Source organism: Mytilus edulis, chromosome 6 (assembly GCF_963676685.1).
Source record: "Mytilus edulis chromosome 6, xbMytEdul2.2, whole genome shotgun sequence".
NCBI lineage: Eukaryota > Metazoa > Mollusca > Bivalvia > Mytilida > Mytilidae > Mytilus > Mytilus edulis.
The window spans coordinates 34,443,637-34,457,922 of NC_092349.1; the positions used below are offsets into that span (position 1 = coordinate 34,443,637).

The 14,286-nt window shown below is 30.5% G+C and overlaps 1 protein-coding gene across 1 annotated transcript in view; it reads right to left on the reverse strand.

Moving 5' to 3' along the window:
* LOC139527561 (uncharacterized) overlaps positions 1-14,286 on the reverse strand; it is a 47,595-nt gene that overhangs the window by 15,666 nt on the left and 17,643 nt on the right. Inside the window, exons 5-6 of the mRNA XM_071323069.1 lie at positions 4,608-4,919; positions 3,790-3,825 (exon numbers count right to left, since the gene is read on the reverse strand). Coding sequence (XP_071179170.1) covers positions 3,790-3,825; positions 4,608-4,919 — 348 coding nt within the window. The remainder of the gene's footprint in view (positions 1-3,789; positions 3,826-4,607; positions 4,920-14,286) is intronic.

The following is a 14,286-nucleotide window of genomic DNA, read 5'->3' on the forward strand; positions in this document are numbered from 1 at the left end:
CAGTTTCAGAGATTAAAAGATAACAAGAAAAATGGAATATGGGGAGATAACTCCTATTAGAATAAAGGGCTGCGCTTTAACGCATGATACTCCCGTTGCTCTTTTAACTTGTCTTTTATGCTTTAAATGAATTTATATGATCAACTAGAAATATATATACAAATCAAAAGGGATGTTACATTAATATATTCACCAAAGTTTCATAAAATCACCCTTTTTTAAGTATAAAAATGGAAAGTTCACGATTGGAAAGCTCAAATCATCTCTTTTGTCGTAAAGTTTTATTTTCAACCGACCCTCGTTGTCAATTTCTAGATGTAAGTCAAAATATGAAGCCGACTTAACTGTATCTGTTGTATCCTTTATCTTTAGTTTAATTGGTAAGATGCATTCAACATAGTCATCAAATTTTGAATTATTTAGTGAGCGAACATCATCTATATAGCGAAGAGTAAACTTTAAGTTAAATTATATTGCTCACTTCTTATCTTTCTTCCTAAGAAGTTCCTGTATGAAGTCAGCCTCATAATAATAAAGAAACAAGTCTAACAAAAGAGGAGCACAATTGGTTCCCAATGGAATGCCGACAGTCTGTAGACAAACACGTTCCCTGTTGGCAATCAAGAAATCAAGCATCTTGATAATGTCCGATTCAGAGAATTGTTTGTTTGAATCAGAGTGATCCTTTACAAAGTAGGTTTTATTCCTGTTGTATCTACGTTGGCCATTCTTTTTTATGAAACAAATTTTGCAGTATTAGAGCATCACAGACACTAAGTGTGTGGTTATATTGATAACATAATGGTGTCCGATCACTCCTGGGGTTTATCAGTGGAATTTTGCATTTTTTGTGGTTCTAAAAGGTGAAATTCAGTTTTTAGGTCATTCCTCAGGACCATGTTTCTACAATACCGTGCCCAAGTTTTTGGATAATTTGCTTCTGAATGAATTTATAGGTGTCCAAATATGAAAGGTGAAATGAGATTTGGCACCCAGCAGTTCAATCAATATATTTTTTTACTGGAGGCATAAATAAAAAATCTGAGACACAGTTTTGTAGATTGCGTATGGTTGATTAAATTGATAAAAAAAACTTTTACTACCATTTGAGCAGAATGTGCCATTTTCATGAAAGTTGGAAGACCACTTTTTTGTCAAAAAATTAGCTTTATTTTGAGATTAATGATACCACAAATGAATCAATCTATAGAATAAGAAGGAGTAATATTTCAGCTTTGAAATGAGTTTAAGATTTTAAAAATCCATTGAGTAGTTTTGGAGAAATTAATCTTTAAAGACTGTTGGCTGGGGTCAGAAAATTCTGACTGTAGTGCTACCTTAATGTGTCATTCTGAACAAAAATTGCAAGCTTTATAGTCGACATTCTATATATGTATAAACCAGACAAACTTTGGTTTAATCAGTGAAGATGTTTCAAGGGAAAAGATTTTAAAAGAAAAGTTTGCAGACGACAGAGAGTGGATGAAAAATAACTGACGATGGCCGATACGGTAGACATTAAGTGAGACACAAGCTAACCTGTCGTGCAAGCTAAAAAAGAAATTATTGCCAATTAAAAATGTATAATGTCAATAAATAGTCAATAGCAATTTCTTTGTTGTCGGGACTTAACTATAAATATAGTGATCCAAATCAGTTTTACAGTGAACTGTTTAAATACCAATAATTTACGAAATTCCACAAGGATAGAAAGTAACATTATAAATGCTAAAACATATTCCTACAATTGCAATGCATTACCTCCAATAATATTCAACTGATCGTCTTATGTTGAACTTTATCTGATGATTTTACAGTTTCTTACATTTCTTATCACAAAACTTTAACATTAAAGAGAAAGAGTGTGCAAAACAACAAATTATCCATTTATAAAGGAACACAACACAAGAACGGTAAGATCGACGCCATCAAAATTCAACCTTGATCTGTGTTTGGTAGTAATATGGTTCAGATCAATTGATTGTGGCAAACGAAACTGAGAGAACGGAAACAAAATTCATAATATCCGACATACAAGAACCTGAATGCTCCTTACGCATATAGCTAGCAGCAGGAACATTAAAAAAATATATCATGAAAACTGGATTTGACAAAGTACAAACAAATGCTATCATTCGTTTATACTAACATACTACATTACTACTGGTGAAACATACATATAAGTTAAATCCAGAAACAACATGTCAGACTATCATACTGCATATTTTGCAAAAAAACATGTTTAATCCGACGACACTCTGAATGTGACTGCCCCAAACTATCGACAGTAATTCAGTTGTTGTTGTTTGTTGTTCCTTATCATATTTGGTTTTTGTTTTGTTTTGTACCTTTTTGGTCGTTAATTTTTCTTGTTTGAAAAACTATAACTATAATTGTATTTCTCAGTTTGGGGCCTTCTGTAGCTTGCTATATGACAAGGGTTATGCTCGCTGTTGAAGTCCATACAGTGACCGAACTTCTACGTGATTTTGGTCTTTTGACAAGAGTTGTTTTAATGGAATCGTATATTAACTATTATTGATAAGTTTTTCCTTACACCAAAAATAAACAACCTAATTCAAGAATGACTTAAATATGTATCACCTACTTTATTAATCATGACTGAATAATTTATTGCAGTCTTTCGACTTTTATGGTAGTTATCACTGACCAAATATTGTAATAAGCTGAGGGTCAGAAAACTTATTTGAATATAGGAATAAAACAACAGAGTTCAAATGCCGCCGATCACGAGTTCCACATATTTGTTCTGTCAGAGGGTAATAATAAATTAAAAAGATGTTTTTCTTACAATTTAAATATATATATCTTGCATATTTCTATAAATATAAAGGAATGTATGCATGCGAACGCTTAATTATACAAAGCAGTTCGCCATTTAATAATTTTTCTAAGAAAAATAACTCTTTTAAAATAATTTGATCAATACTGATATTCAAAGTTGTTCGATATATTGCTGATAATTAAACTCATCATAGATACCAGGATTTAATATTTTTTTATAAACGCCAGACACGCGTTTCGTCTACAAAAGACTCATCAGTGATATAAACCCGTTTTATAAATCAGAATTATCTGGCTGCTATTATCATATGGGAGCGCTAACAATTCAAATTCTATAGTATTCTAATTTAAGGGCAACAACACCTGCAAAAAACAACAGTGATTTTTGAACCCTGTCACAGACAGTGCAGATATAAACTTTTGATATACATTTGATATGAATATGGCAAAAGAAATATTGCTTGAGAATGATAAAAAAACTATTTTCTATAAATTTTTTGTTTACTAGGAGAACTAATTCTTTAAAAATAATCAGTACTGACTTCAGAAACTATACAAGTCATTGCTGATATAAACCTTTGATATGAAATTGATAAAAAAAAAAAAAAAAAAAAAAGATTTGTGCACTTGAGAGCACTAACAATGCAATTTCCTATATAATTAATATTTCTCAGGAGCAACTCTTAGAATTGATTAGCACACATCTTTAACTTATCCTAGGCGTTGCTCTATCTCTGATATACATTTGATCTGGCTTAACTTGTATACATAAGGACTTTCAAGACCAGACTGATAGATTCATGGATGCCAAATAAGTCTACGTCTCCCGCAGAGCTATATAAGCGATAAAATTAAAAAAAAAAAATGTAACATGTAAATCATCACTTTGAAGCGTATAAAAGCTACATGTCTTTAGACAATGAACTTCAATTTAAAATATTTACAGCAACTTTAAGGCTCGAATAAAATATGACATATGGTTACCTTTTTCCTCCAGTCTGTCTTTTAGTTTCTTCATTCCTAAAACAAGACACAATGCCTAGATGTCTTGATGATACATAGTCTAAATTTGTTCTATAACTTAAATCCAGCAATATTGTGTCATAAAGGTAAAGCAAACAAAAAAATATCTTGTATCATAAATCAAGGATTTTCAATCAATATTTCTAATGAAATCCTTTTTGATCAATGGTTATGATTGGATGGCAATAAACATATTTGTTTAAAGCTGTGGCAAAGTAAAACTTGTTAACTATCTCCACTTAGCATAATAGGGTAAACTCAATTCCCTACAGTAAAACCCAAACTTTACATAGGACAAGTTTAAAAAGCAATAGAGTTATCTCTCATCTAACAAAATTGAATTGTACAACATTGAACACAACTGATCAGGTGATAAAAAGAATGCATAAATGTATCTGCAGTAATTTTGTTTTGCTAGTATTATGGCATCAGACTTAAATGTAATTGAACCTTTGTAATAAGATCAAGACTGTTGTTCTTATCAATTTTGATAGCAATTTTAAAATTCATGGTTACGCATTACGATTCATTTTGATTTCCTGGTATACTACTTTTTTATTTTTCATTTTTGAAACAGCGATCAACGAATCACATATCACATGCATGTCTTTTTCTCTTTATCAATGAAAACTGATATCCCTAAAAATAAAGGTATCCGGTACCGTTTACGCGTTATAAATTCATACACTCCAAATGCAAGTTATTTATATAAAAATTGCTAGTTGCATATACTTTAAAATACAAAGTACAATATTTATTTCAGACTTTACTATATTTACCTATTTGATACAATTGTATTTCTTGATCTGAAAATTCTGTCTCCTCAATTTTTGAAGCAACATCCTCATATTGCCCATGTCTAAGAGCTGCAAGAAGGTGCTTGCATGAATCTTCACCTTTGCGAAACAATTTGTGGTATAAAAGTCTATTACTCTCCTGTTGAGTAAGTAACGAGTTACAAATTTCCTCTTTTTCTTCATCATTTAAAACATTCTCCTGGTAGAGGTAATCAGCTATATCTGTTTTGCACTCAACACCATGGACAAATATCGTGTAGTTCTGTTGTAGTTGAAGTTTGTAGTTGTGTAAAGCTAAAATATAAGAACAGTTAGTGAAAAATACGTTAAAGCCATAATTATTATTGAAACTTATCTCGCAAATATTTTTTTTTTTTTTGCAACTGTAATCGGCTGATTTGTAAACATTTAATACTATGTTGGTGATAAGATTATTTGTTTTGGGGAATTTTAATTATCTTTCAATACACATCATAAATAACTGTACGAGAGGATCATAATATGTCATAAACCAGTGAACATTTAAGTAGAATTATTTAATATCAAATAAAGAATTAAACAGTATGAACAACATGCCATAATTAACTAGCTTTTAAAGATAATAATTCAATCAAAAGAGGTAGAAGATTTAAGGAGACATATGATACTCTAGGAGCTTAAGAGACTGAAAACGACATGTCAATAAGGTAAAGATGACGAAAGATAAAAAACCTACATAGACAACTATAGAATGAGCAACAACACAAACCCCACAAAAAACTTTTGAAGATCTCGGATGCTCCTAGAGAGCAAGTAGATGCTATTCCACAGGTACTACATGATTAACAAACATCACAACTTTTGATAAGTGATTTAAGCTCTAAATCTTTGAACTAGTGTTTTTACACTTTTAACAGAGAAAAAACAAGGAACTCAACAAAAAGCAGACAGGACAAGGATTAAAATGTAGAACATGTCATTCTTTTCATAATTAAACCCCCCAAAAATACCAGTGTTACTTTTCCTTTTAAAAGTCAGCCTTTCTGCTCATGAAATTAAAAAAAACAACTTTTAAGGAGCCTCTGACAATGAAATTAATCGAGGTCACTGACGGAAAGACCGGAGGAGTAGTGTGCAAAATTTTAAATTATATTCTCAGGCGTTGATGAACAAAAAAAAACTTGATATATCTCACTTTAGTCCAGATTGATAATTGTTTTTTTTTTATTGTCTGATGAAACAAGCTTGTTGCACTAAATTCACTTGTTAAATTGCTTTTATGAATATTTCTATGTTTAAACATTTCAATGTTTCTGATTCATTTAAGGATGAATAAATGATTTTAAATTTAAAAATATATGTGACACTGAAGATGAAGAATTCAATATCATTTTTATGAAACTTATAAAAAATTGCATTGAATTTCAAAAGATGAAGAATTTCTGAATATTCATACAATTGGTTTTGAAATTTCAGTTTCATTAAAGGGTATTGACTTTTGTTTTGTGTTTTATATGTTCTTTTTTTCAATTAAATGATTTTGAAATTATTGGAAATAGAAATCTTCAAATGAAGGTGTACTATATTTTTTTTTATTGAATGTTGACATAATTTTTTCAAGAAAAAGGCATTTAAAATGCACATTTGAGCAACAAAACTTTAATAACTACAGTTTTATTTATATTGGTGTTCATTCTTCATTGAGAGAAAAATTCGGTTCAAATACATGTACAAATACCAGAAACTGCTTAATAGCAATATAATGAGGAATAAACCAATAAATTCCCATCAATGGGGCATAAAAAGTGTGGGATTCAACTTTTATATCAATACTCATTTTCAACCAGATTCTATTCAATAAAAGAGGGACGAAAGATACCAAAGGGACAGTCAAACTCATAAATCGAAAATAAACCGACAACGCCATGGCTAAAAATGAAAAAGACAAACAGACAAACAATAGTACACATGACACAACATAGAAAACTAAAGAATAAACAATACGAACCCCACCAAAAACTAGGGGTGATCTCAGGTGCTCCGGAAGGGTAAGCAGATCCTGCTCAACATGTGGTACCCGTCGTGTTGCTTATGTGATAACAAATCAGGTAAATAGTTTAATTCACTAGGTAACATTCATGAAAGGGAAGGGGATTGTAGTTACGCCGTAAGGAACATATCCGAAATCATTTGTGAAACAATAACTTATAATCAAACAAGAATAAAATTAATAATATATTATTTTTCCACATTAATTTATAAATAGAAATTATAATATTTTATTTAGAAAGGAATTTTTGCAAGAGTTTATCTAAATTAAAGTGGTTATGTTGCCAATATTTTCTTATTTTTAGTGAGAATAACATGTCAAAGTTGGCAATAGATGGTAAAATTGTGTGCACAGTTTCTGATAGTCAGAAACACACATTCTTAATTTCAGGATATGTCTTCAACTTAGAATACTAAGAATAAAAATCTGTAGATCACAAATCTAGCATGGCTGGATACAAAATCCTTTATATAAGACTAAAATAAATCCAATGAACTCTGTCGGACAACATTCCATGCACCAAATATGGTTAATAATTTTGTCTATGGTACATGTAGCTGAAAAAAAACTCAACTACATTTTCGCACTAACCGCAAAATATTAAAATGAGGTCAGGTTTGTGAAAACCCTTCAATACAGACATGTACACATTACAATCATTCCATACAGTAAATATAGTTGATCTATTACTAATAGTTTGCACTGTGTAAAAACAGCTGTTTCGTTAAGGTTTATGTACCCTTCTGTAGCCATTTTTGTACGAACTTTTCAAACTTCAATTGTATCAAAACTACAGATATAATGAATAATAGAGATAGGCCATTTTGTACATATTCCAAGGGGAAACTTGATGCAAAGCATTATTTTTTACTGTCCATTGCATTTAATAGAAAAAGAGGACTTTGTGGCAAATAAATCAAGATTTTTATAGAAAAACCACAGCCTTTATCTTTGTACTTTCATATTTGGCAATTTGATGACTGATAGATATAGGATTATTGCATGCAGTGCTAGCATTGATTTCCTTAAAACAAGTTTATAAATGTAGTTATTGGTTAAGACAAGTATAAATATGGCCAAAATCAAGTACACTTTTGAGGGTGCGCTCGACTTTAGTGACTCAGCACGAGGTGTTTTGGAATTTACAAGTTACTTAGAACTTTTTGTAAAAAATAAACACTAGCACATCATAGAAAATCAAGTGAGTAATTTATGTTTCAAATTTTATAACAAAAATCTCTGTATTAAAGGCTGTGGATTTTCTATAAAAATCTTGATTTATTTGCCACAAAGTCCTCTTTTTCTATCAAATGCAATGAAACAGTAAAAAATAATGCTTTGCATCAAGTTTCCCCTTGGAACATGAACTAAATAACCTATCTCTATTATTTATTATATCTTTAGTTTTGATACAATTGAGGTTTGAAAAATTCGTACAAAAATGGCTACAGAAGGGTACATAAACCTTAATAATGCCTCTCTTATATATATGGAATTCATATGTATTTGGTTTTGTTTACGTATTGCTTCCCAGATATAATCTCTATATTTCATCTCATAGACATAACTTGGAAATGTTGCCAGTATAAATGCACATGGTAGCGGTTAAATTGAATTCTAATTTAGACCCATAGTGAATGGAGGGTTAGTTCAGAATTTAAGGTTTTAAGTACCCTTCTGTAGCCATTTTTGTATGAATTTTTCAAACCTCAATTGTATCAAAACTAAAGATATAATAAATAATAGAGATAGGTTATTTAGTACATGTTCCAACGGGAAACTTGATGCAAAGCATTATTTTTTACTGTTTCATTGCATTTGATAGAAAAAGAGAACTTTGTGGCAAATAAATCAAGATTTTTATGAAAAAGTCAATATTCTAACTGTTATGTGTAAAAATAAACAGAACAGAAAAAGCAAGAGATAAAAGAAGAAATAAAGGATATGCAGAAGAACATACCTATAGAAAACAGTGGACTGAAACAATTGGAAAATTAAAAAAAAAAAGAAATGAAATGAAGAAAAAAATCCTCGAAGAAATAAATAGACATTTTATGGATTTGAAGATAGGTGTTTACACAAATTTCGAGAAATAAGAAAGAATACAATCGGTAAACCAGACGTGATCTTAAATGAAAGATCTTTTTCAACCAAAATGTACACAAACTTTTACACAATCTGTAACACAAATGTAAAGGTACACAAAGTATGATAGAAAAAGAGTTAGGAAAAAGCATTGAAAATTCTAAAAACACAAGCATACAAAATGTAGATGCATGGTTCATAGGATCATCTATTGTGAAAGACCTTGATGACCTTTGATGGTAAAAAGATGTACAAGAATAAACAAGTGAAAATCACTTTAAAAGTAAGAGAAAACAATTGTAAATATAAAATGGAAAGAGGGAATAGAAAACCAAGTTGTTAAAAATGAAAAGAACATAACATCTTAGAGAGAAACAGATGTTCAAATTAAATACTCTGAAATAAAAAAGAAATACTAGTAAGCTAAAAAAAAGAAAAAGCTCCTTGGCCAGATACCATAATTAATGAAATAGTAAAATTTAGTAAAAATGTGTCTATCACAAGTATTGTTAAACTGTTTAACTTAACTTTGAATACAGTTATTATCACCTATCAATATGGAAATACTCATATCTATTTTGTGCATAAATCAGGAGAAAAAAAGTAATCCTAATAGTTACAGGGGGAATATCAATGATAGGTTGTATATTGAAGTTGTTTAATGCTGTATTAAATGAAAGATTGATAAAACTGATGGAAAATACTATCAGTAATATTCAATTTGGCTTTAGAATAAAATCACAGAACCCTGGAATTTAATTTGTGTTAATTCTAATATATATGTATATATAACATACTTACACAAAAATAAAGATAAATTATATGCCTGCTTTGTAGATTAAAAAAAAAAAGATTTTGTTTCTTTCTTTTTTTTTAAATGTCAACGGACAGTATGAGGAAAAAAAGACGCAGAGGTCGAAAATAGTTCTAGCTCATAATAAAGAAAATATTTACTGTCTTAAAGCAAGAAAGTCTCCTCACGTATCGAAATTTTGTCATAGCTTGCGGACATAAATCTAAAATCAAACTGATTTTTAGAAGACATATTGACCTCTAGAATTCTTTGGTATCTCTAAATGTCCAATTAGAACCCGTTCTGAAACGCGCGCTGGGCATAATTGTTCCATTTCTATTCAGTCATTCCACAATTTATCAACCGTAAGTGAACTATTATTGTTGTGTTTTGTTTAGAAAATACACTGAGTTACTTGTGTGTGTGTAAAATAATATAAATGGAAGCTTATCTGAAAATATGTAGGTATTTAATAGGACTTATGCTCATTCACGAGGGCGTGAAAAATTGTCACTTATGTTTAATCAACTTTTCTGTTGTACACAGTTTGACGTGCGGTGATATTTGAACAGTGTTAATGACATTGTCATTTAACATGAAAGAATTTTACTATTGTGACTGTGTTATCCTGATTCAAAACTTAATTGATTTAGAGACGGTACTTTATAACCGACGAGAAGACGTTGAGTGTATATGTTCCGGACCATATAAGTATTTGGACCGTACGCGTATGGTCATGACCATATGGGTATATACTCATATGGTCCGACCATACGCGTATGGTCTGGGTTATTAACACCTAGTTACAGTTTTAATACTTCTTAACTCTTTATATGGTATGACTGTTCATTAAAAAGACGCTAGCTATCATATAGGTAATTTTATTATTATATTATAATAAAAATATTAGCTAAATAAATATGAGAAGTTTCACTTATAGTTAATTTGACTTCCTTGTCAAAACTATAATAAACAAATTTTATACCGATGGTCATTACCGATGGTCATTACCGATTTGTTATTACAAGTGAACGGCAATATGTCGACTTAAAAAAATAAATTCCAAAAATTTCTTAATGAACTGTCACACAAGAATCACTGGAAAATAACACAGTTTATATAAGTTGTCTTGTGAATATGGTGTATTAAAATCATGTTACGATATTTGAGATCTGGAGCTTCTAAAAAACACCGTAGAAATATCGGAATGGCCCAAGACCTTGGTATCACTGTAAGCAGCTACAAAAAGGCTAAATTTTCACTCGCAATTAAAAGGTGTATATGAAAAGGATCATGCACAACCAAGACTTGCAAATGCAAAAAAATCTATGATACCATGTGGAAGTAAATGTCACCCAAGCCTACATGCAAGAATGTAATTAGCGATGAAAACTAACTATGGCATCAATATTTAATTTTTACGTAGTATTTGAAATATAAAATAATACATTGTCATGTAACCATCATTGTTTTCTATATAAAGTTTTTGTATTATTGAAACTTTTATAATGTTATTTAAAAAATACCTATATGGTCCAAATACTCATATGGTCCGGCCCGTTAATAACCAAACGAGTATTATACTTATATGGTCCGACCATACGCGTACGGTCGGACCATACGCGTATGGTCGGACAATATAAGTATACGCACATGGTCATGACCATACGCGTATGGTCCAAATACTCATATGGTCCGGAACATATATAAAAGTTTGAAGCAAAATTTAGAAATGGAAAATTACTTAAAATGTAAATATTTTGAAAAGAGAAGTAACATAACAAAAATGAGAATAAGGCGACCATAACATAATTATAGAAAACGGAAAACATTTAAAAATACCTAGAGAAAAAAGACATTGTACATCATATACCTATGGGAAGATGTAGCTCATTTCATTGTATACTTAATTTCTGTTTTTGTTATTAAGATATTATAGTATATATTTTAAATTGGGTGGATTTCAATATTACCCTTTATAAAATATCTTTGAAATCAGGGATTGCAAATTTTCAATGTTGAAAAGAAATGTTTAATCTAATTGTTTTAAGGAAAAAATACAGTTCAGTATTGTTAATTAATTTGGAATAATATTAGCTTAATAAAAAATATCTTGTATGATATCTGCCAAATACGAATTGGACTGATTCAATACAAAAACAAAATAGCTTTAAAAGTTATTAGAAGCAATCATAAGATACACACTTGAGTATGAATTATTTTTGTATATATTAATTCTATGGTATCTAGGAAAGAACAGCTTTCTATTTCATCATGGAATGTTCATGGCCTTGATATTAATATTTTATTAGAAACCTGGAAAGTAGAATGTTAGGAATTCAAAGTAAATGGATTTAACTTAATTTCAAAATGTCGTAATAAAAGAAAAAAAGGGTCAAGACGATATAGTGTAGGTAGAATAATTTACATCAGAAAAGAAGACATGAAGGTAATTAGTTATTTAAAGGATGCTTCACTATCAGAAAAAAAACTTTGGTTGAAGGTGGACAAATATTTTTTTGGTTTATCAGACGTCCTTTGTCTATGTGCTTCTTATATTCCTCCAGTTTCATCTACACATTTTGAAAATTACTTTATTATGCTTGGTCATGAGTTAAGCACTCTATCTAGTAGAGGTAAGCTATTGGTTATAGCAGATTTAAACTCCAGAACAAGAGAATCATTAGATTATGTCAAAATTGATTCTTTACAGATAAATAATTTTGATGGTTCAGATTTACGACTATGTCATTGATATAGAAAACAAGAGAATTAACCAAGATTTTTTTTTAATACACATCAGTGGGAAAGCCACAGATCAGTTCTGCGCCTCCTTCCATATGACGTAACGGCCAAAAAATCAAGGGCGACAATCGCGATTTTTACATAGACGGCGACAGTATCGCGCCATCTCGGTAATTTGTTTACATCGTGTACGTGTGATTTTTCAAGAAATTTACTATTAAAGACAATTAAACTTGTGTCATTTCATCATTAATTAGTTATATAGGTAAGTTTTACAGGTGACTATGCTATGTTTTCTTCTTAGGAGATTTTATTTTACAAGAAACAAACATCTGAAACTGGCAAGACACGTTGTTATTTTTGAAGATAAAAATATGGCGGGTGTTTTCCGCTTCTGAAAATAACTGACACATTCGCATCCTATTGGCTATTTAAATATAAAATGACCAAAAATAGTATCTATGATGATAGGAGTCCCTAAATATTTGCATAAATACCCATCACTCCTTGTAAAATTGTAACTGAGGCTGCGAAAAGGAAGCATATAAATCGACGCCATTTTTCAACAGATTAAGGTTTCTGAGCTTACGAAATCCTACTATTATTACTTTTAATGGTTAGTAGAAAGATATCAACGTTATCCATAACATAATTCATTGATCAGATCGGGTTATGGCTATATGTTTGCCTCTTTTAGGATGCTGAAATCCATTAAATTCCCCCAGACCACACGAAATAAACGCCCCTTTTTCAGCCCGAGACTTCAATAATTTTGATTAAAACTTGAATTTTGGCATGTCAATGTTAGCTTTATAATTTTAATTAAATTATTACGGTTGTGTTAAGCATTTGTGCTGATTTGTTTGGTTGTCTCGAATAGTATAAAGGTTAATTAAATGGTTTTATATTATTATTTTTGAACCCAAAAAAGTGTGTGACAAAAACAAAAACAAACAAAATAAAATTATAGGAAAAATATAACAACTACATAAGTATAGTTTAATTTTATCCTAAACCTCTATCCATCATTTCTTACAGATAGTACAGGGTGAGGGTTCACAAAATAGGGAACCAGGGGTGGATACAGCCATTTTGAAAAGGGGTTCCCTACCCAGGATAAAGGGGGGTTCCGACTAAATGTCCCCTTTCAAATGCATTGATTGTCCATAAAAAGGGGAGATTCCAATCCCGGAACCCTATCCCTGGATATGCCACTGGGAACTATGGCTAAAAGTATAAAAAAAATTTGGAGAACTATGACTAAAGGAACAAAGAATAGAGAAAATTGACTGTAATAAGGAATAGAGCAAATGACATGCTAGTCAAAATAATATGACGTCTGACAAGGCTATTTTATTTTTTTATCTAGGACGCCCTCCTACGCATCCCAGAAAAAAATTATAAAACATCCTAGCCAGACGTCATAATATTATTTGAACTATTGATGTGCTAATTTATATATTGAGAAAAGAGAAATGATGGACAAAAAGTATAAAAAAAAAATAGAGACAAATGAGCGTAAAGAATAAATAATAAAGTAATGGAAAACACCTCATCCAGACCCTTGTTTATCTGAACAACAGAACTATTATTTTTGCTGAATAGTGCATATAGGCATTTCCCATTTAAATGGTTTTACAGTAGTAATTTTAGGGCCCTTTTTAGCTTGTTGTTCGGTGTGAGCCAAGGCTCCGTGTTGAAGGCCGTACATTGACCTATATTGGTTTACTTTTATAATTTGTTATTTGGATGGAGAGTTGTCTCATTGGCACTAACACCACATCTTCCTATATCTATGTAAAATATCTTTTAAAGATTTCAGGTATATGAAATATTAACCAGTAAGACAGTATAAATTCTGTCCCTCCTTCCATGCAAAAAAAAAACAAATTATGTGATTTATTGTTGAATTTTATTGCCACATTCAGTATTGGCTAGGTGTTGTGGCCAGGTTTTATTGGTGGTGGATACATTTAATATCTATTACTGGTATGAAGAATTTAAGATAT